Genomic DNA, 24,492 nt, shown 5'->3' with positions numbered 1-24,492 from the left:
TAAACAGTGATTGAGCTGTTAGCAGCTTTATATATATATATATATATATATATATATATATATATATATATATATATATATATATATATATATATATATATATATATATATATATATAAACTTTATATAAACTTTAAAGTTTGTCGTCTATTCGGTGATATTTGACAGGCGGACCGGAAGCTCAGCGTCGAACGGGATGTTTTGCTAAATACTTGCTAACAAGCTCATTTTTTTTCTCTCGCTTTATTCCTAACATCTCTCTGACTTTTCTGTGTACAGTTCGGTTGTGTTTGTGACTATCTTTTGATAAACGCTGATTTAAAACGCCCGAAAATGAACGGGAGCGTGAATCCGCTGCTGGACAAAGAGGAGCATGTTTTGAAGCTCGGCGAAAGCTTCGAAAAACAGCCAAACTCTTCCTTTCACACCATCAGATGTAAGTGAATAAATAAATAAAATTATCCAACTGTGAATCGTGGAATTTAAATTGGCACAATTTCTGGGGTGTTAGTTTGCTCAAATAGACGACGAAGTAAATTACCTCATTTGCATTAAGGCGTAGTGCGTGTGAATTTGCATAAATATCATCATTTATTACTACTTTGTGATATAATGTTGAATTTATTTAATTGCAAAAAGAGTAATCTATGAAGACAACATAAACAAGGTAAATTTTTAATATTTTTAGGAACTGTTTGGTGAATTTTATGCATCAGATAGTGGTCGAGTTGTGAAATGTGTAGTGTTTTAATCCCGGTTGCTCCTACTTTTTATGTTTGCTAGTTGATGTCAATTGCACCCCTGATTTGTAAATAACTTTAACAGAGAGTATCTCCATATTTAAATTGTGGTTTTACTGCTAATCTGTACCATAACGGATGCATGGTGGCTTAGTGGTTAGCACTGTTTCATGGCAAGAAGGTAATGCAATCGATTCCCACATGTGGCCTTTCTGTGTGGAGTTTGCATGTTTGTAATGTATTTGCGTGGGTTTGCTCCAGTTTCCTCCCACATTTAAAGACATGCAGGTTAGGTGAATTGGAAAGTTTATAATTGTCCAGGTCCGCCTTGCAAAAGAGATCTCGATCTCAATGGGACTAACCTGGTTAAATAAAGGTTAAATTAAATATAATCACAAATGACAGCATGAGGTATTAGATAAGGATATAATAACAGACAATGGAAAGTGTGTCAAATCTAGGCTTGAGCCTCTCATGTGCCTTCTGTAAAAGTGTATGTGAAATTGCATGTCTTTTCCAGTAAATCCTCTTTGTTACTCCACCAGTTTAAAACAAAAATAAAAAAAAAAACAGTTGTGCATATCCCGAACATGTTCAAAATATGAAGTGGTTACAACTACCATAAATGTAACCACTTTGAATTTGGCTACAGGTGCGACAGCCGTAACTCTAAATCATGAGGCTGTGCCTCCGTAATTTATGAACTCTGCAATTGATGTGACTCTGTGTTCATTGCAAACTCCTCATTAGTATAGTGGAAAGTATCAGGGTCTGATTCTCCAATGTGGAAAACAAGACTTTTTGTTTTTCACTGCATTCATATCAACCAGCATTTCTTCTTTCAGCTATTCTTTTGGTTCATGTATCTCTGGAAGATTTGGGTTATTTGGGCTATTAAGGTTAGGGGTAGGGTGTCACATCACCACTGTAATAATAATAACAACAGCCTACCAGCACATATTTATGATTACCGTAACAATATCCACAGCCTGCAAAATATGTGCTGACTCAAGCAACTCTAGAATGCTGCGGCTGGTTTATTTTGGTGTGCCATAGAGAATGGAGGCAGAGAACAAACAAAAGTTTAAGTTACAGAAGAGAAAGTCAAAGAAGGAAAAAAAAAACAATAAATCTGAGATAACTTGATGCTTCAAGTTTTTAAAAAGAGAGACATTCAAGATGAGGAGAGCATCTTCTAGAAGTGATACTGCCTTAAATCAGATGAAAATATATGCATCAATACGAGAAAAAAACAAGCGGGGATTCTAGCACCAAAAAAAAAAAAAAAATCCAACATGCTACTGGTCCAGTGAGCTGTTCAACAGTATGCTTTATTTCATGCTGAGATATTTCTGGCTGCTTCTTGCAAAAACAGAGATACCTACCCTTTTGTAGTGTAAATGGTCCTCTCTGGTAGGCTTTTGTCTGCCTCTTCTGATGGAACAGTCAGATTGTGGAATCTCAATAATTTTTGTGGAGCCTCCCACAGAGTCATTGAACACCTGTCATTTGTGTACTGTGTTCAGTACCACACCACAGCCTAACATTTGGTGGTGACTGGCATCTATGGCAGTCTGCTACCACCCATGCCTGTCAGAATGGCAAACATTTATTTTAAAAAATATGGTACTTCTGTAACACTCAGAAGGCTACGCCTACAGAATATTTTGGACAATTTGGGTGTGTGTCATTTCTGGATGGTGTCAATTTGAAAATCATACTTTTCAAATGTCTTTTTTTATTTGGCAATATATCATTGATGAATAGCCAAACAACCATAAACTAGTTAGAAATGTGATCAATGGTTATATTATGATTAAATGTTATGAAGATGTATTATAGAAGACAAAAAGCGTGAAGTTGGTTGCACAGATGGTGTCTTCTGTGCAGTCACATAGCACAAGAGACTCCACTCACTGGAATACTTCTGTAATGTTTTTTAGGATGGCATCATTTGGCAATATTTAAAGGAATTTAGTAATAATATCTCTGGAGAATTCAAAGTATCTGATAAATATAGAAGATTTTTTCAGCTGCAACAAAACGTTGCTGAGTTCACCTGAAAATAGACATAAAATTTCACATAAATATAGAAGATTTTTTCAGCTGCAACAAAACGTTGCTGAGTTCACCTGAAAATAGAGACATAAAATTTCACATAAATATAGAAGATTTTTTCAGCTGCAACAAAACGTTGCTGAGTTCACCTGAAAATAGAGACATAAAATTTCACAAACAATATCAACACACAGTTTTCAGGGACAGTAACCTTTAGGTATAACCTAGTGCACCAAATACTTTACACCATCATAACTGGGATAATAGGGCACCGTAGTCTTGTTTAAACCCTGCGTGATATCGCAGGATTTGACCACTTATGGGGACATCCGGTCCTGTTGTGCAATATATACACAGCATAACTTCACATGGAAATATTTGTGTACTGTGTTGTTTTCGGCTGCAATCACCGAAGCAGTCGCAAAAAGTGTTTTTCGGTTCCCAGTGGAGAAGGGAAGACGAAGCAAATGGGAGACGTCTTGTCGGTAAGTGTTAGCCTACACAGCTAGTTCTCTCTCTCCCCCCCCCCCGAAAGTAGAGAAATTACATCATATGTGTCATCTTTTACCCCTTTAGCGCCCGCCCTCAAACGAGACTGTGGCACCCAACTGTGGAAAAAAGCTAGCACACATTTTATTTATTTATTTATTTATTTATTTTTCCAACTTGCTATACCTGATAGTAAAAACTGTGATAGCTTGTACATGTTATGTTTTGCTACCTGTGTGTTGTTGACCTATAAATATGACAGAGTGGTCATAGAGAAGATATAGCACCCAATGGACACTCTGGACATTTGACTTTAGCCCCCCCCCATAGCCATTCTCTCCTTTTCCCCATGCAGGGATAAAAGGCTCAAAGGGGTAGAAAGCAAAATATTTTCTTTTGTCTCTTAGATGCCAGGTTGTTGATGGGGAAAAATAGGGAAAAAATATTTCTATACACTTGATTTTTGTAAATTTAAATATACTAACAAAATAGTTAACTCCCCAAAGGAAACATGGAGTTAAGTATGTGGCCCGTGTCTGTGCTCATAAAATAAGGCATCAGATTTATCTTTCCCTAAAGTTGGATCTCCATTTTTGTAATCGGCTTCACAATGAAGAGCAGCTTCACCCATGATTTATAATTTGGCAGGTGTCTGAAACCAAACAAGAATTGTATCCATTCTGAGCCAGGATTGCACAGATGTCACACCAAGTGGCTTTCACTGTCTCCTTGACTACTTCTGTAGTAGTTGCCATTGCCCACTCATACAGCATTTCTTCTCCTCCATCCATCAGCTGTCTCACCTCCTCCAGAAATTTAACACTGTTCCTCCTTCAACTTCCACTATCTTAACTTTGGTTTTGCAATCAGCCTTCACTCTTTCATTCTTCCTCACCTCCAACGTCATCCTCCAAACAACCATCCAATGTCTGCCTAAGTCACCACCTTACATTCTCCAACCTCTTTGTGCACCTTCCGCCACTCTTATGTCACACTCCTCCTCCTGAATTTTGGGGTGCAACTAATAGTGCTAAAACAGTCACATGACAGAACATGTAATTTGCTAATCAGTATCTTTTAGCCAAGGAGTTTAAAGAAGTTTTTTCCCCTAGTTGAATTACTGTTGTTGTTGTTGTTTTAACCAAATGATTATATGTATATGATTTTTTTTTTGTAATGTATAGACAAAATGCTGACATAAGTGTTGTTCTGATATGCCAAAAAGTTGGATCCCAAAAATATTGAATGTACAATTTTAAACTGAGAAAAGTGGCGAATACACTGTGCAAAAAAGTTGAGCCCTCCCATGGATGGAAACCTGAATGCTGTGAAGTACAGGGATAACATTCTGCAGGCAGTAGCAATCGCATGTGGACTCAGTATAATATAAATGCAGAACAGTTAGTCAGGGTTACATTTTTTGGATAATAATGTAAGACCCCAGAGGGCTCGCATAATCCATGAGTTCAAGGTGCATCAAAGAGGGGTAACGTGGATGCCATTCCCTATCAAACATTCAGACTGCAACCCAACTGAGCATCTATGAGTACCGCTTGTCAGACAAGCGGTCAACCAAAACCCTCCCTCAGAAAGTCTGCAACAACTGAGAGAAGTGCTGCTGGAAGAATGGGACTTTGCCACAATGAATAGCATCTTTTACTGCAGCAAGAGGTGGTCCAGCATGCCACTAAAATCATGCATTTGTACAATAAATGATGAATGTTGACTTCTTTATTTGCTTGGAGTGTTCACAGCATGCCTACACTTTCATGGGGAACTACAGAATGTTTACAGCTTCTTCCATAACTCACAGTACATGAGTGATTAATCAGATTGCATTTTCATTACAAATAATTTAGTAATTGAAAATGTAATCTAACCACTCATTACTAATTAATTTGTTGTTGTGGGTTTTTTTTTTGTTTGTTTGTTTGTTTTTTTGTATTTCAGCTCTGCTTAACAGTTTGTGTGCTATATTTGTTTTTGCAGATGACTTCAAACCAGCGTCTATTGATACAAGTTGTGAGGGAGAGTTACAAGTTGGGAAAGGAGATGAAGTTACCATAACGCTGCCTCACATTCCAGTAAGACATTATCTGTTTTATTGATCAGCTGACCTTTGATCATTTTCTTCATGACTACTTATGAGGGTCAGCTGATGAGTTCCGTCTTTGTGACTGACGTGTGGATGAGCATTGTTGTACTGAAGAATTGTGTCTGCAAGGATGAACACATTTCAAGAGTGGACGGAGCGTTTGCAAAGTATTCATGTATTGGTCAGCTCATCCAGCCCCACTTGATGCTGTGCACCTATGGCTGTTGTGGAGCGCTTGCTACGTCTTGGTCATGCAGACTCATTGCTGCATTTTTTTTTTTTTTGCCGTACAGACTCCTTGCCCACCTCTTGACTGTAGTGACATCCACACAGGCATCACCATAGACAACACTGATTCATCAATGAAATGTCCACAGGTGCACAATCCTCCATGGGGAATTCAACAACAGCACACTGCTTCAAATACATGTCCATGTAGTACGTCAGATTTCTTACTGACTAATGTGCGCATGTTTTACATTAAAGGCGATTTTGTGTATCCCTGTAATTCCAGGTAAAAACCCTTTATTGTCACAATAAGGAATCAATATAAGATTAATTTAAATTCAGTCTCTTGCATGTTATTAAAATAATCATGTTAGAGGCAGAACCCTTGTATTTGTCTATAATACACCTGTCACAAATGCGCTGATTGTGGCCGGATGTGTTTGTTAGTGTAGTACTCTTTAATCGTGAACATCACTGAGTTTTTAAAATGCTTATCACAAAGCATTCTCTTTTTTTTGACATCGTGTAAGTTTTATAAGTCCGCGGACACTGATCTGTGTGTTACAGATACAAATCAGTTTCCTCGGATCCGCGGAGTTTCGCTGAGGAAAAATGCCCCTCAAAGCATAGCTGTTACGACAGTTGTCGTAAAGCAGGACTGGTTGGTCGTAAAGCAGGACTGGTTGGTTGCTGTGGCGACGCTGTGTGGCTCCTGTGCGACGCTTAAGCTAAACTTAGCATGTGGACATCCCAAACGTTTAGAGCTTTCAAGTTTTTAAAAGATTTGTGCAGCATGTCTGTGTCACGGACCGATGTCGCACAGAGAGAAGATGGCGAGAAAGACTGTTTGATAAAAGGACAAGAATCCTTGGAATTGTCGCTGGCTTCATCAACACACCTGAAAGATAAAAGAAATGGGAAAAGCGAACTGTGACCTCAGGAAACACGGTAAGAATCTTTCTGTCCCTGGAAAATCAATCAATCAATCAATCAATTTTATTTATATAGCGCCAAATCACAACAAACAGTTGCCCCAAGGCGCTTCACATTGCAAGGCAAGGCCATACAATAATTACGTAAAAGCCCCAGTGGTCAAAACGACCCCCTGTGAGCAAGCACTTGGCGACAGTGGGAAGGAAAAACTCCCTTTTAACAGGAAGAAACCTCCAGCAGAACCAGGCTCAGGGAGGGGCAGTCTTCTGCTGGGACTGGTTGGGGCTGAGGGAGAGAACCAGGAAAAAGACATGCTGTGGAGGGGAGCAGAGATCAATCACTAATGATTAAATGCAGAGTGGTGCATACAGAGCAAAAAGAGAAAGAAACACTCAGTGCATTATTGGAACCCCCCAGCAGTCTAAGTCTATAGCAGCATAACTAAGGGATGGTTCAGGGCCACCTGACCCTGCCCTAACTATAAGCTTTAGCAAAAAGGAAAGTTTTAAGCCTAATCTTAAAAGTAGAGAGGGTGTCTGTCTCCCTGATCCGAATTGGGAGCTGGTTCCAGAGGAGAGGAGCCTGAAAGCTGAAGGCTCTGCCTCCAATTCTACTCTTACAAACCCTAGGAACTACAAGTAAGCCTGCAGTGTGAGAGCGAAGTGCTCTATTGGGGTGATATGGTACTATGAGGTCCCTAAGATAAGAAGGGACCTGATTATTCAAAACCTTATAAGTAAGAAGAAGAATTTTAAATTCTATTCTAGAATTAACAGGAAGCCAATGAAGAGAGGCCAATATGGGTAAGATATGCTCTCTCCTTCTAGTCCCCGTCAGTACTCTAGCTGCAGCATTTTGAATTAACTGAAGGCTTTTCAGGGAACTTTTAGGACAACCTGATAATAATGAATTACAATAGTCCAGCCTAGAGGAAATAAATGCATGAATTAGTTTTTCAGCATCACTCTGAGACAAGACCTTTCTAATTTTAGAGAGATTGTGTAAATGCAAAAAAGCAGTCTTACATATTTGTTTAATATGCGCTTTGAATGACATATCCTGATCAAAAATGACTCCAAGATTTCTCACAGTATTACTAGAGGTCAGGGTAATGCCATCCAGAGTAAGGATCTGGTTAGACACCATGTTTCTAAGATTTGTGGGGCCAAGTACAATAACTTCAGTTTTATCTGAGTTTAAAAGCAGGAAATTAGAGGTCATCCATGTCCTTATGTCTGTAAGACAATCCTGCAGTTTAGCTAATTGGTGTGTGTCCTCTGGCTTCATGGATAGATAAAGCTGGGTATCATCTGCGTAACAATGAAAATTTAAGCAATGCCGTCTAATAATACTGCCTAAGGGAAGCATGTATAAAGTGAATAAAATTGGTCCTAGCACAGAACCTTGTGGAACTCCATAATTAACCTTAGTCTGTGAAGAAGATTCCCCATTTACATGAACAAATTGTAATCTATTAGATAAATATGATTGAAACCACTGCAGCGCAGTGCCTTTAATACCTATGGAATGCTCTAATCTCTGTAATAAAATTTTATGGTCAACAGTATCAAAAGCAGCACTGAGGTCTAACAGAACAAGCACAGAGATGAGTCCACTGTCTGAGGCCATAAGAAGATCATTTGTAACCTTCACTAATGCTGTTTCTGTACTATGATGAATTCTAAAACCTGACTGAAACTCTTCAAATAGACCATTCCTCTGCAGATGATCAGTTAGCTGTTTTACAACTACCCTTTCAAGAATTTTTGAGAGAAAAGGAAGGTTGGAGATTGGCCTATAATTAGCTAAGATAGCTGGGTCAAGTGATGGCTTTTTAAGTAATGGTTTAATTACTGCCACCTTAAAAGCCTGTGGTACATAGCCAACTAATAAAGATAGATTGATCATATTTAAGATCGAAGCATTAAATAATGGTAGGGCTTCCTTGAGCAGCCTGGTAGGAATGGGGTCTAATAGACATGTTGATGGTTTGGATGAAGTAACTAATGAAAATAACTCAGACAGAACAATCTGAGAGAAAGAGTCTAACCAAATACCGGCATTACTGAAAGCAGCCAAAGATAACGATATGTCTTTGGGATGGTTATGAGTAATTTTTTCTCTAATAGTTAAAATTTTATTAGCAAAGAAAGTCATGAAGTCATTACTAGTTAAAGTTAAAGGAATACTCGGCTCAATAGAGCTCTGACTCTTTGTCAGCCTGGCTACAGTGCTGAAAAGAAACCTGGGGTTGTTCTTATTTTCTTCAATTAGTGATGAGTAGTAAGATGTCCTAGCTTTATGGAGGGCTTTTTTATAGAGCAACAGACTCTTTTTCCAGGCTAAGTGAAGATCTTCTAAATTAGTGAGACGCCATTTCCTCTCCAACGTACGGGTTATCTGCTTTAAGCTGCAAGTTTGAGTTATACCACGGAGTCAGGCACTTCTGATTTAAAGCTCTCTTTTTCAGAGGAGCTACAGCATCCAAAGTTGTCTTCAATGAGGATGTAAAACTATTGACGAGATACTCTATCTCACTTAAAATAAACGTTCTGCTGTTCATACAGGATTTTAGACAAGATTATGTGACTTTTTTCACCAATCTAGACTTTCTTTCATTGTTAAAAAGACGTGGCTTTGAATGGATTTAGGCTGCATGAATTTACACAATAATATGTGACTTTTTACTATAAGGTATGTTATTGATATTTTACCATGATTTTCCAAATATTCTACAAGCTTTAGCTGTGATTTTTGAAATGCTATGACAGTCTTTTCAGTCTTCATAAATTTCGTGTAGTTTAATTATTCTGAGTTAATGCATAATTTGGTTTACAGTTAAAAGGAAAATCATTCCAGGTCCTACTTCCATGTCATACTCGTATTCTGTTATTTCAACATCATCATTGACAGGTCAAATAAAAGGTTGAATATAGGATCATTTAAATATCCACTAATTTTGAGATTTGTTCTTCCAGGAGATGCTGAAAAAGTATCATTAGATAAAAATTTAATTCTGGGGCCCCACAGGGCCCTAGACCCCGGCTCATGGACCCCCCCCCCCCCCCCCCCCCCCCCCACAAATTTTCCTTAGATTTCACAGTTTTCATTTCACAGCCCTGAGTTTTGGTCTAATCATTGTAAAATGAAACCCTTCACTTGTGCAGTGGATTGTGGGTGGTTGCATTGTATTGGGGGAGGTGATGGTGTAGTGGTTAAGCATTGGGCTTGAGACCAGAGGGTCCTCGGTTCAAACCTCAGCCTGACCAGAAAATCACTAAGGGCCCTTGGGCAAGGTCCTTAATTTCCAAGTTGCTCCTGGTGTGTAGTGAGTACCTTGCATGGCAGCATCCTGACATTGTTGTGTGAGTATATTTATGTGAATGGGTGAATGTGAAGCATCATTGTAAAGCGCTTTGAGTGAATCACAATATGTTTGAAATCACTGAAAATTGTTTTTTTTTTTTATTTTGTTTTCATTAATGGCCTGAGAGAAACACATATGGACAAATATGGGTATCATTGTTGTTTCAGGGCTCCACACCTCCCATGACAGTATTCAAAGGAAACAAGAGACCATATCAGAAGGACTGTGTGCTCATCATTAATCATGACACAGGTGAATTTGTGCTCGAGAAGCTCAGCAGCAACATACAGGTGAAGAAAACCAGGTAAGAGTTCAATATGTGGGTAATTCATTTTGTGAGTTGGAGAAAAAATAACACGCAATCAAGGTGTTGTTATGAGTGAAGATTTTATCTGATCTTTAAGTTGCTGGTTTGACATGAGCGATTTTCTGACCAACTTTTGTTTTGTTTAAATTTCCTTTAGTCACCGGACTAACCATTCTTTCTTGCCTGAGGCCAAACACCATCCACAGTTTCACCAACATCACATTACATCATTCACTCAATTCCATAGGATTTTCTGTAGTTTGTGTTTAGATTTCTTCCTGTGTTGTAACTCATAGATAAATACTTCTTTGAATTATTAACTCTTGACCCTGATATCTTTGGCTCCACCTAGTGTCCACTATTGGAGGTTTAATGAAGATCAAGATTCACCGTGGTGATGTTTTGGTAATAATGCACGTTAGGGTGGTCCATAAAAATGGTCAAAAATTTTTTTTTTCTTTTTTCAAAAAACTTCAAGTCTCACCCTCTAAATTTGTTGTACCTAACATAAAAACACATCATGTACAATTTCATAAAACTCTAATAATTTTTACTGGTAGCACACAGCCTTTAAAGATTTTGCTTGCAAAATCTTTAAACCATTTTGCTCGTCATATAGTATGGTAATTTCCAGATATTTCCAAATGATTTCTGTCAGTTTAATATTGATATGTCAGGACAGAAATTATGGCAATACATTGGAAAATCAAATCTTTTCATATCCCATAAAATAGTTAACACTAAAACATGAATTGTGAGATACAGTTCTTCTCGTACATGTATCATGCTCCTACAATACCTACATACTGGGGTAGCGAAGATTTTGTAACAATCAAACATTGCATTTTCATTTTATTGATGAAATACTGTTTCATTATTGATCAGTTTAAATAAGTCTATGTTTTATATATTTCCACATATATTTTGATCTAGCTCCAAACAATAATATTCTTTATGCCTTGCAGTACTTAATATTCAAAAATGTATGAATCAGCATAAGAACCAATTATACAGCTGTGTAACATAAGAGAACATCCTTTACATGATAATGATATTTAAGTTGCTTGCATCATGACCAAGACTTGCTGCCGTTTCAGTCAGAATATAGGTGGCACTTCTGTCTGTTGTTTTGGTCCTATCCAATGCTGCTGCAAGTCCTGGTGTTACAACAGCTTTAATTTTACTGGCTTTTTGTGGCACTGGCATAACAAATTCTTCATCTGGACTTTCTGTGTTCTCTTCACTCTGGCTGGAGACAGTGTCAGGTAGTGACACATTAGATGGTGCAGGCTCCTCCAATTTCTCTTTGTATTTTGCTTCTGCAGCTTTCCTTTTTTCTGCTCTTTGTTCTTTGGCAGTTTGTATTTTATCTATGCCTGCCATGCATCCCCTTCTACCTTTCTCTCGCTGAGCAAGTAGGAACTGCCTGTCATCTTCAAACTTTATCATTGTTAGGACATCCTGATGTGCCATGTCAAACAAGTCCTCCAAAGATTCACAAAACACTGTTTCATCTTTCTTCTGCTTGTCTGTATTGCGATTCTTGGTCTTTTTCAATGTTTTCCATTTTCTGAACACCTTTTCTAACTTTGTGATCAGATGCTGCTTTGCCCTCAGTGGGATTCTAGCTCTCCCCCAAAAAGGAATTGCCATGTCTATAGAGGTCACAGCAGCATCATGGACAGTTTTCTTCAAATCAGTGTGTTTGAAGAAAAATACCTTGAGTATTTGCCCATTTGAGGGCAATTTGTTTCCCTTTATTTCAGTCGGTGGAACCAGTAAGGTATACAAATGTTCTACTTCTAGTAGCTGACATGTTTTACTGAAGTTTGCAGTTAATGATTAAGCATGTTAAGTCAGCAAGTGTCTCTTTTTACATTTATCTCATGTTAGATTCACCATCACCAAAGATCTGAAAGAAAAGAAGCTGTGAATTGAAGCACAATTTTCAGCTTTTAGCCTAAAATAACATTTTTGAAAGTATGTTGTTTTTGAGGAATATTTAAACCCAGGTATAGTTTTAAATTGAATATAAAATTATACTATAGTTACACTCAGGTGGTTAACTTCTGTCCTCTTTATAAGTGATGTGATTAGATACTGGATAATGGATAACCTCTTGCACGGGCACTCGGGCAGCGATAACTGATATATTTACAACCTTCAGCTATGATGTGCCACCTCTAAATATTAATGTATGACAAAAATATTTGGCAGGCTTTCTTTTTTCCCAAAGCATCATAAAATGAAGGGGTGAGAGTAATGAATTTCCAACTTTTTTATTTTTTTGAACCACCCTAATGCACATGCTTTGTATCAATGAAGATACTGGTCTTTTTCAGTGCACATCAGTTGCTCATTCTTTATTTGCTATTTTGGACACTGACTTGTGATTTACAGAGTGAGTGAGCACAATCACATAAGTAGTGCATGTCCGGATTTTAGTACTTATTTCACCTTTGTCTGTTGTGTTATGTTTGTGTGAAAAAGTGTGAACGTATTCCTAAAAGTCTGTTTTTTTTTTTTTGTTTTTTTTCTTCATTGTTGGAGCTGAGATATTTAGATTACAATATTAAGACAGTTGTTTGCAGTATGTGAGGAGAGAAACATAGAGAGATGCGGCACAAAGGCTGTTGCATAGTCCTGCAGATAGCTTGTGTGTCTCAATGAAGGGATTGTATCCTATGAAGGCTGCATTCTACAAAAATCTGGGCTTCAGAGTCTGCAGACGCTCAACCAACCCTTCTGAAATGAGAAAGTAAGAAATTATCTTTTTTTTATTATTTCCCAACCATTTTGTTGTGAAAAAATAATAACAAAGGATGCACCTGTTGTGTCCTTCGTTTTTGGGAAAAAGAAGACTGCATTCATCGGCTGCATTCCAGTGAGCCTTTCAAATGACACAGCCTCGTCATGCCGCTATGATGCATGCAGTCAAATAATACAGCCTTTGAAGGATGCAGTTTTTTAATTGGGACACAGCCTGTGTAACACCAAGATGTGTATCATGTTCAAGGTACTAGCATGCAATCCTTTATGAAAGAAAGTCTTCACAAAATCCTTGAAACCTTTGGCGAAGCCTCCACTCAGCATGGTCAGTTCAAAGCTTTCTGCTGTGAGACTGCATGGACAGGTCCTGCAGAATGTGACCCACTTTCCAAACTTGGGCAGCCATGTGTCAAAAAACGGCAACATTGCCCAAGAGATCCAACTCAGGTGTGCCTTCAGCCGGCTTTGTATCCATGTTTTCAACAACACAGAGTTTTGATACAAGACAAAGTCCTTGTCTCCAAAACCATTGTTATTCCAACCCTGCTGTACAGATCATAGGCCTGGAACACCTTACCGCCGCCACCTGAAGACCCTGGGCGTTTCCACTAACACTGCTCTTCCCCGCCACTGGGAGATTGCCATTATGACGACAAAGGGCTGATGGCTGTATCTGCTGTGTCTTTGTGGTTCAGGGCAGAGGGCAGTAGTAAGATCCAGGCTCGGATTGAGCAGCAGGCGGTCCGGTCCAGCCAGTCCAACTCTCAGTTCCGAACCCCCACCAAGCATGGAGCTGGGGTCAAGACTTCCCCTTCTCTTTCTAAAGATAACCCCTCACCAGAGCCCCAGCTCGACGACATCAAGAGAGGTGAGGATGTCCTGGCCTGTGGTAAAACAGAGTTTGGTGCATAATTATGATCACAACTGTTTTCACAAATGGATCTTTACAAAGCAATGAAACATAAAATTGTGACTGCCTTGCTGTCTGCTGGTGACAGAGCTACGAGCAGAGGTGGAGATGATAGCGCAGATGAGCAGCAGCGGCAGCAGTAGCTCCTCTGACTCTGCAAGTGCCTCAGGGAGTGGTGGCGACAGTTCCAGTAGTGATGATGAACACCGTGCTCCCCATCCACACAGCCAAACCTCCCCTAACCACCAACCCACAGCCAATGGAGGGGCTGATCGTCCACAGGGAAACAACCAGCTCATGAACACACTCCGTGAGTATGGCAGACTTTCACTTTGTTTCATGTCAAAAGGAAATTAATAAATAGATATTCCACAACAGGACAGTGCATTTAGCAGGCACATTATTTAAATACTGTATTTTATGAACTACTAATATCTTTTACTTTTTGGCTGGTCCTACAAGTTATATTTTGAAGCAGCATGTATGTGGAAACCTCTGCGATAGACTGACGTCCTGTCTAGGGTGTACCCTGCCTCTCACCCTATGGCTACTGGGATTGGCTGCAGCCACACCATAACCCTTAATTGGAGTGAGCGGGTATATTAAGTGAATGAATGACTGAATGTATGTAGGGAAAAAAAATTTGCATTGTGATCTATGGCCAGGAGATAGCAACGTCTGCACACCTGTCAAGTTGCTTCTTCATACTGATCTGAAAGAGGTACTCTGTGATGCACACTCTGGAGCAGAAGGTGGCAGTATTGCGCCATTAAGGTGGATGTCAAACATTGTTAAACAAGATAATGATGATGATGATCTGGATAAGGAGGACATGTCACTTCTTACACCCCTGTCACACCTTGGCAATTTAGCTAGCGTATGCCGGCCATATTAAAAACGCTGGCATATGTAGGCATACCACTCATAAGTTATGGGTAAGTTTAGTGTAAATTAAGCACACGTTGAAGTAAGCTGATATACGGCGAGTACGTCAAAAAATTTTGGACATGCACAATATTTTCGACACATGGCAGCATATGTCTCATACATCCCATATACAGGGGCCATAAGTTGTAGGTAAGTTATGCGATTGTTGACACGTTACTTGTAAGTTACTCATAAGTTAAAATGTATCCATTGATGCTGTCCATCTGAAAGCTGCAGTCCTTATGCGAACAATTCAGATTGTTAGAAATATTAAAACCATCCACACATGGAGTAAATATAAAGTCTTAATCTTACTTGTTCGTGTCGGTCAGATTCATCATCACAGCCTGACGAAAACTTAATCACATAAAGCGTCCTGATTTTGGAAAACAAAGTCTGAAAATGCTTTAGTTCCTTGTCGTGACTTCAGAAACCTAGCATTTTAAAAGAAATCCCTCTGTGTTTTGTCTGCTCCTGGTGTGTTTGTCAGCCTTAACCAGAGTATGCCGGCGTTTTGTGCCACAACAAGAAAATTAACTTATTTTAAAAGTTGAAAGAATCACAGTGTCTCATTCATTCATGTCAGTGTTTACCAGAGACATCAGTTGATTCTTCAGCATTCTGCACACAATGAAAATAAATCCCATTATCCAACAAGACAAAAAGAAAATATAAAAAATGTTAAATTATTCTGTTTGGCCTCCATGTGGAGGGAAGAGGCTGTGCGACGGTGTGTGCATGCTTGATGATGTGCATGTCAATATCTATGTTTTCTAAATAAAAGGGTTCTGCTGGCGGTGGAAACGCAAACCAAGCCAAACGTAACTATTCTGATCCTTACCATACCGACCTGGACCACTTGGTGGAAACAGGACTGTCAGCATACACTGGCTAAGTCATCAAGGTGTGACAGCTGCATAACTTATTCAATGTATCCAGCGTATTCGACACATTTTTCATATGTTGCTGATATGATCACTGATACTCAGCGTATCAGTGATCATTGATTCTGTTTTCCACACCTCTTTGCCTCAGTCAGTCAGTCAGTCGGACAGTCAGTCAGAGCTGCGTGTCGTCAGAGCGAGCTGCAAAAAGTTTGTACCTGAGTTTTCAGAGGTGGTGTTTGTAGTTGCCATCTGCCACGCCGGTGTTTGCCAACCCGGACAGTGGGAATACCACCTCAACCGGCAACTTAGCCCCGCGACTGGACAGCAACAACGTCCGAGGCCCGCCCAACGTGGTGAATTCACTGAGGCCGCGCGCTGCGTCATTAAAGCCGCGCGTCACGAGTGCCGCTTCCCCGAGGCCTCGTGCAGCCACCGCGGATCCATCAGCGCGGAAACACCGAGGCCGCGCTGGCACCAGCGCAGTGCAGATCCATCCCGGTGACAAACAACGCAGGCTGTTAACATCGGCGATCGACAAGCTGCTCATAAGCCGACCATGGGGCCTAAGAAGGTTCTGACAGCGGAGGAAGGTGACGATATTAAAAAATCTCTGGACTTTCTATCAGAGGAGATTTCTGTTGTGAAGCAGCAACAGAAATCAATTATGGATCTGGTGGAGGAGGTGAAGGCATTACGGCTCCAGAATGCCGAGAAAGACCGGCATCTGGTGCAGCTGGAAAATAGAGTGGCTGAATTGGAGCAGTACACCAGAATTAACGACGTCATCATCACAGGTCTTCATATCAAACCACGGTCCTACGCACGGGCGGTAACAGATGAGCGGAGGGGAGCCCAGTGAACAGGAGGTCAGCTCTGTGGAAAAACAGGTTGCTGATTTCCTCCTATCTAAAGGTATAGAAATGGATTTAAATAACATTGAAGCGTGCCACCCTCTGCCCCGGAGAAATGACGGTGATAAATGAACCGTCATCATGAGATTCATCAACAGAAAACACAAAACAGCACTGTTAAAACAAGGAAGAAAACTGAAAGGGACAAACGTATTCATCAATGAACATCTCACCAAACGGAATGCCGACATCGCCAGGAAAGCACGCTTCTTGAAGAAACAGGGAAAAATCCAGCACACATGGACTTCAAACTGTAAAATATTCATCAAACTGAACGGATCACCAGAACAAGCAAAAGTCATGGCAATAAGGAACATCGAGGAGCTGGACAAATATGAACAATAGTGTTTCTTAAAGCGAGGATCTGAACAAATATGACCAATAAGGTATGAGGACACAAACACATCACAACACCATGACACAGACCAGAGGAACCTATTCATCTACTACCTATTCATCTACATCTGGAGACAAGAAGGATATAACTCAAAGGATTGCTGATCATGGAAAAGTAGAACTGAGAACATTTAAATACACAGACCACAATGTACTGGACTTGGAGCACGATATAGACCCGGACAATAATTTCTTCTCAAATATCAATGACAGTTGTTGCTATTATACAGATGAACAGTTTAATCGGATCATTAAAACGGATAACAAATTATCAATAATCCATTTCAACAGCAGAAGTCTATATGCAAACTTTAACAACATTAAAGAATATTTAAGTCAGTTTAAAAAAAAATTTAACATAATTGCTATATCAGAAACATGGATCAATGAAGATAAAGGAATGGAATTTGAACTGGATGGATATGAATTTAATTGTGTAAACAGAAAAAATAAGAGTGGAGGAGGAGTGGCTGTGTATGTGGATAAGAACATGGATTATAAAATAGACAATATGACAACTGTGATTGATAACTTATTAGAATGTATAACTATTGAAATATGTGAAGAAAAAAGCAAAAATGTATTAGTCAGCTGTATATATAGAGCACCAGGATCTAGTATTGAAACATTCACTGACTGTATGGGAAAAATGTTCTCAAAAACTAATCAAAATCTGTGTTCATTTGTGGTGACTTAAATATTGATCTGCTCAATCCAAATAAGCATAAAATAACAGATGAATTTATCAGTATAATGTACAGTATGAGTTTATATCCAAAAATCACCAGGCCAAGCAGAATTACATCCCATAGTGCCACCTTAATTGATAATATATTCAGCAATGATATTGAGAATAACACTGTGAGTGGATTATTAATCAATGACATTAGTGATCATCTACCAGTTTTCATCGTTTATAATAGAAACCATCGGCGGAATCAGCCAGAGGAGAAAATAAAATACAGGCGAGTGCGGACAGAGGAAAACATGAACACACTAAAGAAGGATTTACAGGAGCAAAACTGGGAAAAGGTATACAGTGAAAGTGATGTTGATAGTGCATATGAAACTTTTTTACAAATATTTACATCATTATATGATAAAAATTGTCCAATTAAACAAGACTACAGAAAACAAAAAATCCAAGCTCGACCATGGATGACGAAAAGGGTTACGAAATGCATGTAATAAGAAAAATACACTGTATAGAGAATTCATAAAACTAAAGACTAAAGAGGCAGAAAATAGATATAAGAAATACAAAAATAGATTAACTAATATTATACGGGTATGTAGGAAGGAATATTATAGTAACATATTATATAATAACAAAAACAATATTAAAGGAATATGGGATATATTAAATAGCATTATCAAAAATGGTAATAAAAAACAGAGTTACCCTCAGTATTTCATTGATAATAATGTCAAGAAGGAAAATAAGGATGAGGTAGTCAACGGTTTTAATAATTTTTTTGTAAATATTGGACCAAGCTTGGCAGAAAAAAATCCCGATTCCCAACCTGAGGATTGGGATAATAATCTCATAGAAAGAAATCCCTGTTCAATGTTCCTCACAGCAGTGGATGGAAATGAAATTATAGACATTGTGAATAATTGTAAATATAAAACATCTACCGATTTAAATGAAATTGATATGGTGGTGGTAAAACAGGTCATTGAATGGATTGTAGAACCATTAACATACATCTGTAACTTATCATTTCAAACCGGTAATTTCCCAATCAAATGAAAATAGCTAAGGTTGTGCCGCTGTATAAGACTGGGGATAGACACCACTTCACAAATTATAGACCTGTTTCTTTGCTTCCACAATTTTCCAAATTATTAGAAAAGTTATTCAATAATAGATTAGACAAATTCATAAATAAACATAAATTACTTACTGATAGTCAATATGGATTCAGAGCACATAGTTCAACATCACTTGCATTAATAGAATCAGTTGAGGAGATTACAAACGCCATAGACCACAAATTACATTCAGTTGGAATATTTATAGACCTTAAAAAGGCTTTTGATACAATTAATCATGACATATTAATCAATAAACTTGAACAGTATGGGATTAGGGGGTTGGTGTTGCACTGGGTGAGAAGCTACTTAAGTAACAGAAAACAGTTTGTGAAGTTGGGGGAATATACATCATCATGCTTGGACAATGCTTGTGGCGTCCCACAGGGGTCAGTATTGGGTCCAAAACTGTTTCTAATTTATATAAATGATATTGTCAATGTTTCCAAAATATTAAAATTAGTATTATTTGCAGATGACACAAGCATTTTTTGTTCAGGGGGGGGATTTGCAGGAGTTACTGAGGAGGATCAGTATAGAAATGGGAAAATTGAAAATATGGTTTGACAGAAATAAATTATCATTAAACTTAAGTAAAACAAAATACATGTTATTTGGCTATTGTAATACAGACATACAGGTTCAGTTACAAGTCGAGGGGGTAGATATTGAAAGGGTACATGAAAATAAGTTTCTGGGGGTGATAATAGATGATAAGATAAACTGGAAGACTCATATAAAACATATACAAAGTAAACTGTCAAGAAGCATTTCAGTTCTAAACAAAGCGAAACATATTCTGGACCACAACTCACTCCGCATTCTTTACTGCTCACTGGTTTTACCATATTTACAGTACTGTGCAGAGGTATGGGGTAATACTTATAAAGGTACAACACAATCACTATCAGTAATGCAGAAAAGAGCTATAAGAATTATTCATAATACTGGCTATAGAGATCATACAAATCCACTATTTTTACAATCCAAATTCTTAAAATTCACAGACTTGGTTCATTTTCAAACAGTACAAATTGTGTATAAAGCAATAAACAATTTACTTCCAGCAAATATTAAAAATATGTTTTTTAACAGATCAGGGGATTACAGTCTGAGGGGGAAATTTAATTTAAAGCATCAGTGGGCACGAACAACATTAAAAGGTTTCTGTATTTCTGTCTGTGGGGTGAGGATGTGGAACAGATTGGGAGTGGGGCTCAAGCAATGTCCAAGCATGAACCAGTTCAAACAGCGGTACAAAAATATGTTTTTTTCTGGGTATAGGGAGGAGGAAGGGTAATGAGGGTTAGGGTGTTTTTGTTTTTTGCTTCGGCTTGTAAATATATAGTATTTTGTATGTAAGTAGGTATGTGTAGGTGTATATTTATGTTTGTGTATATATATGTGTATATATGTATATGTGTATGTATATGTGTATGTATGTTGATGTATATGTATGTGTATGTGTATATATGTGTATATACATATATATATATTGATATCGGTTTAGGTGTGTAGGAATCTATGTGTATATGTGGCAAAGGGTATTACTGGTTGTGGGGAAGAAGGGGTAGGGATAAATAAGCTGATGCTTCACCCTACCCCTTTTCGGACATGTTGGGTACACAGTAGGAACTTTTTTGTTGTTGTCTTTACTGATCTATCTTGTAATTGTTGTTGTATCAAATGTTCGAAATAAACAGTTTTTCATGTCGACATACGTTGGCTAAATCGTCAAGGTGTGACATGGCCCTTAGAGAATGAGTAAAATTAATAAATTATGCTCTCAAACTGGAATCTGGGGTAAGCAACGGCACCAATGGGCCTCAGGTCCTATATAGCACTTGCTTCTGTTTCTTCTTTTGTCTGTCCACTTAATTTTATTAGTGCAACACACAAACACAGATGTGTGTTGACATAAAGGGAGAACGTTAACAACAGACAGCCTCTGCCCCCTTGCACTCGGCTGTAGTTCAACATGATGTAGCTGATGCAGCATGTGAGGATCCAAGTCAGAAAAATTACTTAAAGTTGTCAGGAATTGATGACAGAGTATGTAAGCAGTGTTTTCCATTGAGCCACCTGTGAACGGAGCCGACATACATGGCTGGGAATCAACAACAAAAAACGGCAATAAGAAAATGTACGTGTTGATCCAGTGTTTTAATTTGTACAAACTGGGCTTTAAGAGTTTTTCTAGACCACACTAAGTCAATGAGGTATCATCATTTATGCCCCAGATGTTAAAATGTAATTGGTCACATGATGGTTGAGTAGTGTTGAAGGGGGGTTAGGGCCTGACCACACAGCCAACAAAGCTGTCCTATGGGGAAACGCTGCCCTCCTTGAAATAGTCACTTTCCTTTTTTTTTTTTTTTTTTTTAAATCAAAGTAATTAAGGGTTCCCAAACTTTTGCGTGTCCCTAAGTATGTATGTGACCAAACCTATCATCTGTTTCTATTTTTCTTGCCTTTACAGGAAACGACCTACAGCTGAGTGAATCGGGCAGCGACAGTGATGATGACTAAACTTGCTGCTGGTCAGTCTCCGTCTCTCCCCATTTCTTTTTTTCTGGCTGGTTTCTGTTTGCTTTTGCTGTGATATCTGACCCCACCTGAATGTCTTGATTTTACTGTAATTTTTATTATTTCCATAAAACTAGCCAGACTTGGCATTTTAAGAGTTTATTTTTTATTAAATATATATATTTTTGTTTTGTATAGCAACACTTTAGAAAGAGAAGCTTAGAGTTTACAGGGTATATTTAGAGTATATTTTAGAGGTAAGACATTTATTTCTGAGTACACATACATATTTTCTGTAATTGTGTAGATTTTAGATTTTGTAGTATTTGTTTTTGGTTGTGTTTTAGATGATGGAAATATTGAAGATCAAGATTGTTTTGACATGTCTTTATCCTCTGCCCTGGTATTTCTTTATGACAAAAAAAAAAAAAAAATGAGAAGACAGTTTGGCAGTTTTAGGGCTCTATCTTAAAAATTTATGTCAGTCTAAAGCTCATAGCATGAGAGAGTGCATTTGGGATGTGCCAAACTCCATTTGGCTATTGGCACAGTGTGTAATCAGGGTACAGAAGAGTTGTACTTAATCATGTAATTAGACGTGACTGTGTTTCAGCTGCAACATGAATTAAATCTAAAAGATCGTCATCCATCTTCCCTTAACGTGTCTTGCCATGTGATTGAACCGGGCACATTGCTATTTAGATAGAAAAGTCAAAAGGGTGGGTGCTACAGTCATCCACCACAGGTCCCTGAGGTGAAGCATTTGAGTGCTAGTGCCTTCTTCTTCAAACAATAATTTCCCATCATGCGCAAAGGGAGTAAACCAACATACTCTTCAAATGCACTTTGCAGTGCAGTATTCGTATTTGGTTCTGTGGTAGTTCAGTAACACCAATGCACATCTCTGTGTGTACAAGCAGAGTTTACATGCATTGTGAACCCACCTACATAAGGTGTATCCAAATACTGCACTATATAAATTGCATTAAAATTTTGCATTGGGTGTAAGATAGGGCCCCAAGTCAGTAAGAGGAGTATGTTTTGAAAATATTCAAAACCTCAGGATTTGATACATGGTTCACAACCTCATGTCAAAGCATTAATCACAGGATTGGCTTTTATTTTGAATTCATGTTAACACCTGGAGTAAGTGCTTTGACCACTAAGTTGTGCACTAACCAGTTTTTTGTTGGTTTTTTTTTTTAATTTGTGAATAAATATAAATGGATAAACACTCTTCTGGTGTAGAAGACTTCTTCACATCTTGGTTATGTGTTTAATGCTTGTGTTGAGAATGCAGATGTTTGCATTGGACAGAACAAAGGAAAAACAAATCCATCCATTTTGTTTTCTTTTCATCTCGCTTGTAAGTAGCTCACATGTGGAACACAGACCTTGTTTGCCTTCATAATATCAACTTTATTTTGTTATTCTGAGTTTTAAACAATATGATGTGTGAAAGCAATGCATGTAGCTGGTATTTCATGACACGGGTGCTATAATTTAGAGCCAAACGGTTGATAATTAAAACAATCTACAAATTTTCGTCTCTATATACAGTGGTGGCCACAGTTCAGCTAACTGCTAATTATCGAAGCTGATGTTTTCATTAGTGGATTAGCTTTTCAGATAACTTTGAAAACCATCAGCGGATCAATTAGCTTCCGCTAAATTTAGGTCCAATAATTTTTTGACCGCTAACATTTTTGCGGGCATAGTGAATAAAGCTTAGAGTTAAAAACATTTGTGAAGTCTGAAATCAAAAGTTTTAGTGCTTGCTTGTTACTTTTTGTAGCAGACAGACAGCTACGAGTGGTACAGCTCTATCCTCTGCAAGCAGAGGAGAGCTGACTACCAGAGAGAAAAGCGGAAGAAAAAAAAAAGATAATTTCTCTTCACATTACACACACACAAAGGAATTAGAAGAGCAAAGGGAAGAGGGATTGGAAAATAAAGACAATTTCTCTTCACACCATACAGACTTGCTGACATATCACCCAAGTCATGCACAGGCAGACAGTTTTGACTTATGGTTAAAATTTTAAACAAACTAATTCCGGACAAGTTATTTAAATTAACATCACATCTGTCGTTTTATAAAGTGAAAATATCAGCGATATGTTTTAGTTTGGTGGGCTCCGGTTTGGTGGGCTCAGGGTCTCATCACTGCTTTTTGCAGATGATGTGGTCCTGTTTGTTTCATCAGCCGGTGACCACCAACACTCATTGGATCCATTTGCAGGCAAGTGTGAAGCAGCTGGGATGAGGATCAGTACCTCTAAATCTGAGGCCATGGTTCTCAGTAGGAAACCGATGGATTGCCTACTCCGGGTAGGGATTACGGCCTTGCCCCAAGTGAAGGAGTTCAAGTACCTCAGGGTCTTGTTCATGAGTGAGGGGACGATGCGAGCGTGAGACTGGCTGGAGAATCGGCGCAGCAGGGGAGGTATTGCATTCGCTCTACCCTAATGCTGTGATGAAAAGGGAGCTGAGCCAAAAAATGAAGCTCTCGATCTACTGGTCAGTCTTTGTTCCTACTCTCACCTATGGTCATGAGGGTTGGGTCATGACCGAAAGAACTAGATTGCGGGTACAAGCAGCTGAAATGGGCTTCCTCAGGAGGTTGGCTAGTGTCTCCCTTAGAGATAGGGTGAGACGTTCGGTCATCCATGGGGAGCTCGGAGTAGAGTCGCTGCTCCTTCTCGTTGAAAGTAGCCAGCTGAGATGGTTCGGGCATCTGGTAAGGATGCCTCTTGGGAGCCTCCATAGGGAGGTGTTCCAGGCACGGCCATCTTGGAGGAGACCCCGGGGAAGACCCAGGACTAGGTGGAGAGATTATATCTCCACACTGGCCTGGGAATGCCTCGGGATCCCCCAGTCAGAGGTGGTCAATGTGGCATGGGAAAGGGAAGTGTGGGGTCCCCTGCTGGAGCTGTAACCCTCGCGATCCAAACCCGGAAAAGTGTTTGAGAATGAATGAATGGTGTTTTAATTTTAAAGTAATCCACTAATTTTGAAGGTTTTAGCGTTTAGACACACATGCCGCAGTGCATTATGGGTAAACTAGTTTCCTGACATCAGTGGTTGGTTGGTCTGTATAACATACAACTTACTGAAAAGTGTCATGGGTTTTG

The 24,492-nt window shown here is 38.8% G+C and overlaps 1 protein-coding gene across 1 annotated transcript; it reads left to right on the top strand.

The window, feature by feature from the left end:
- Positions 1 to 155: 155 nt before the first annotated feature.
- Positions 156 to 22,595, top strand: eaf1 (ELL associated factor 1). The gene is made up of 6 exons (XM_034174409.1): positions 156 to 436; positions 5,277 to 5,371; positions 10,078 to 10,214; positions 13,682 to 13,854; positions 13,985 to 14,206; positions 21,312 to 22,595. The coding sequence occupies exons 1-6, from the start codon at positions 334 to 336 to the stop codon at positions 21,359 to 21,361; spliced, it is 780 nt and encodes a 259-aa protein (XP_034030300.1). The 5' UTR covers positions 156 to 333; the 3' UTR covers positions 21,362 to 22,595.
- Positions 22,596 to 24,492: the final 1,897 nt, after the last annotated feature.

The sequence above is a fragment of the Thalassophryne amazonica genome, chromosome 7 (genome assembly GCF_902500255.1).
Source record: "Thalassophryne amazonica chromosome 7, fThaAma1.1, whole genome shotgun sequence".
NCBI lineage: Eukaryota > Metazoa > Chordata > Actinopteri > Batrachoidiformes > Batrachoididae > Thalassophryne > Thalassophryne amazonica.
This window is presented reverse-complemented; position numbering and strand designations above follow the sequence as displayed.

Excerpts from the sequence above, each read along its gene's own strand:
- eaf1 (XM_034174409.1), top strand. The coding sequence starts at position 334 with ATGAACGGGAGCGTGAATCCGCTGCTGGACAAAGAGGAGCATGTTTTG. Across the intron at positions 13,855-13,984 it reads GCTCGACGACATCAAGAGAG|AGCTACGAGCAGAGGTGGAG; the intron begins GTGAGGATGTCC and ends TGCTGGTGACAG. Across the intron at positions 14,207-21,311 it reads CCAGCTCATGAACACACTCC|GAAACGACCTACAGCTGAGT; the intron begins GTGAGTATGGCA and ends TTGCCTTTACAG.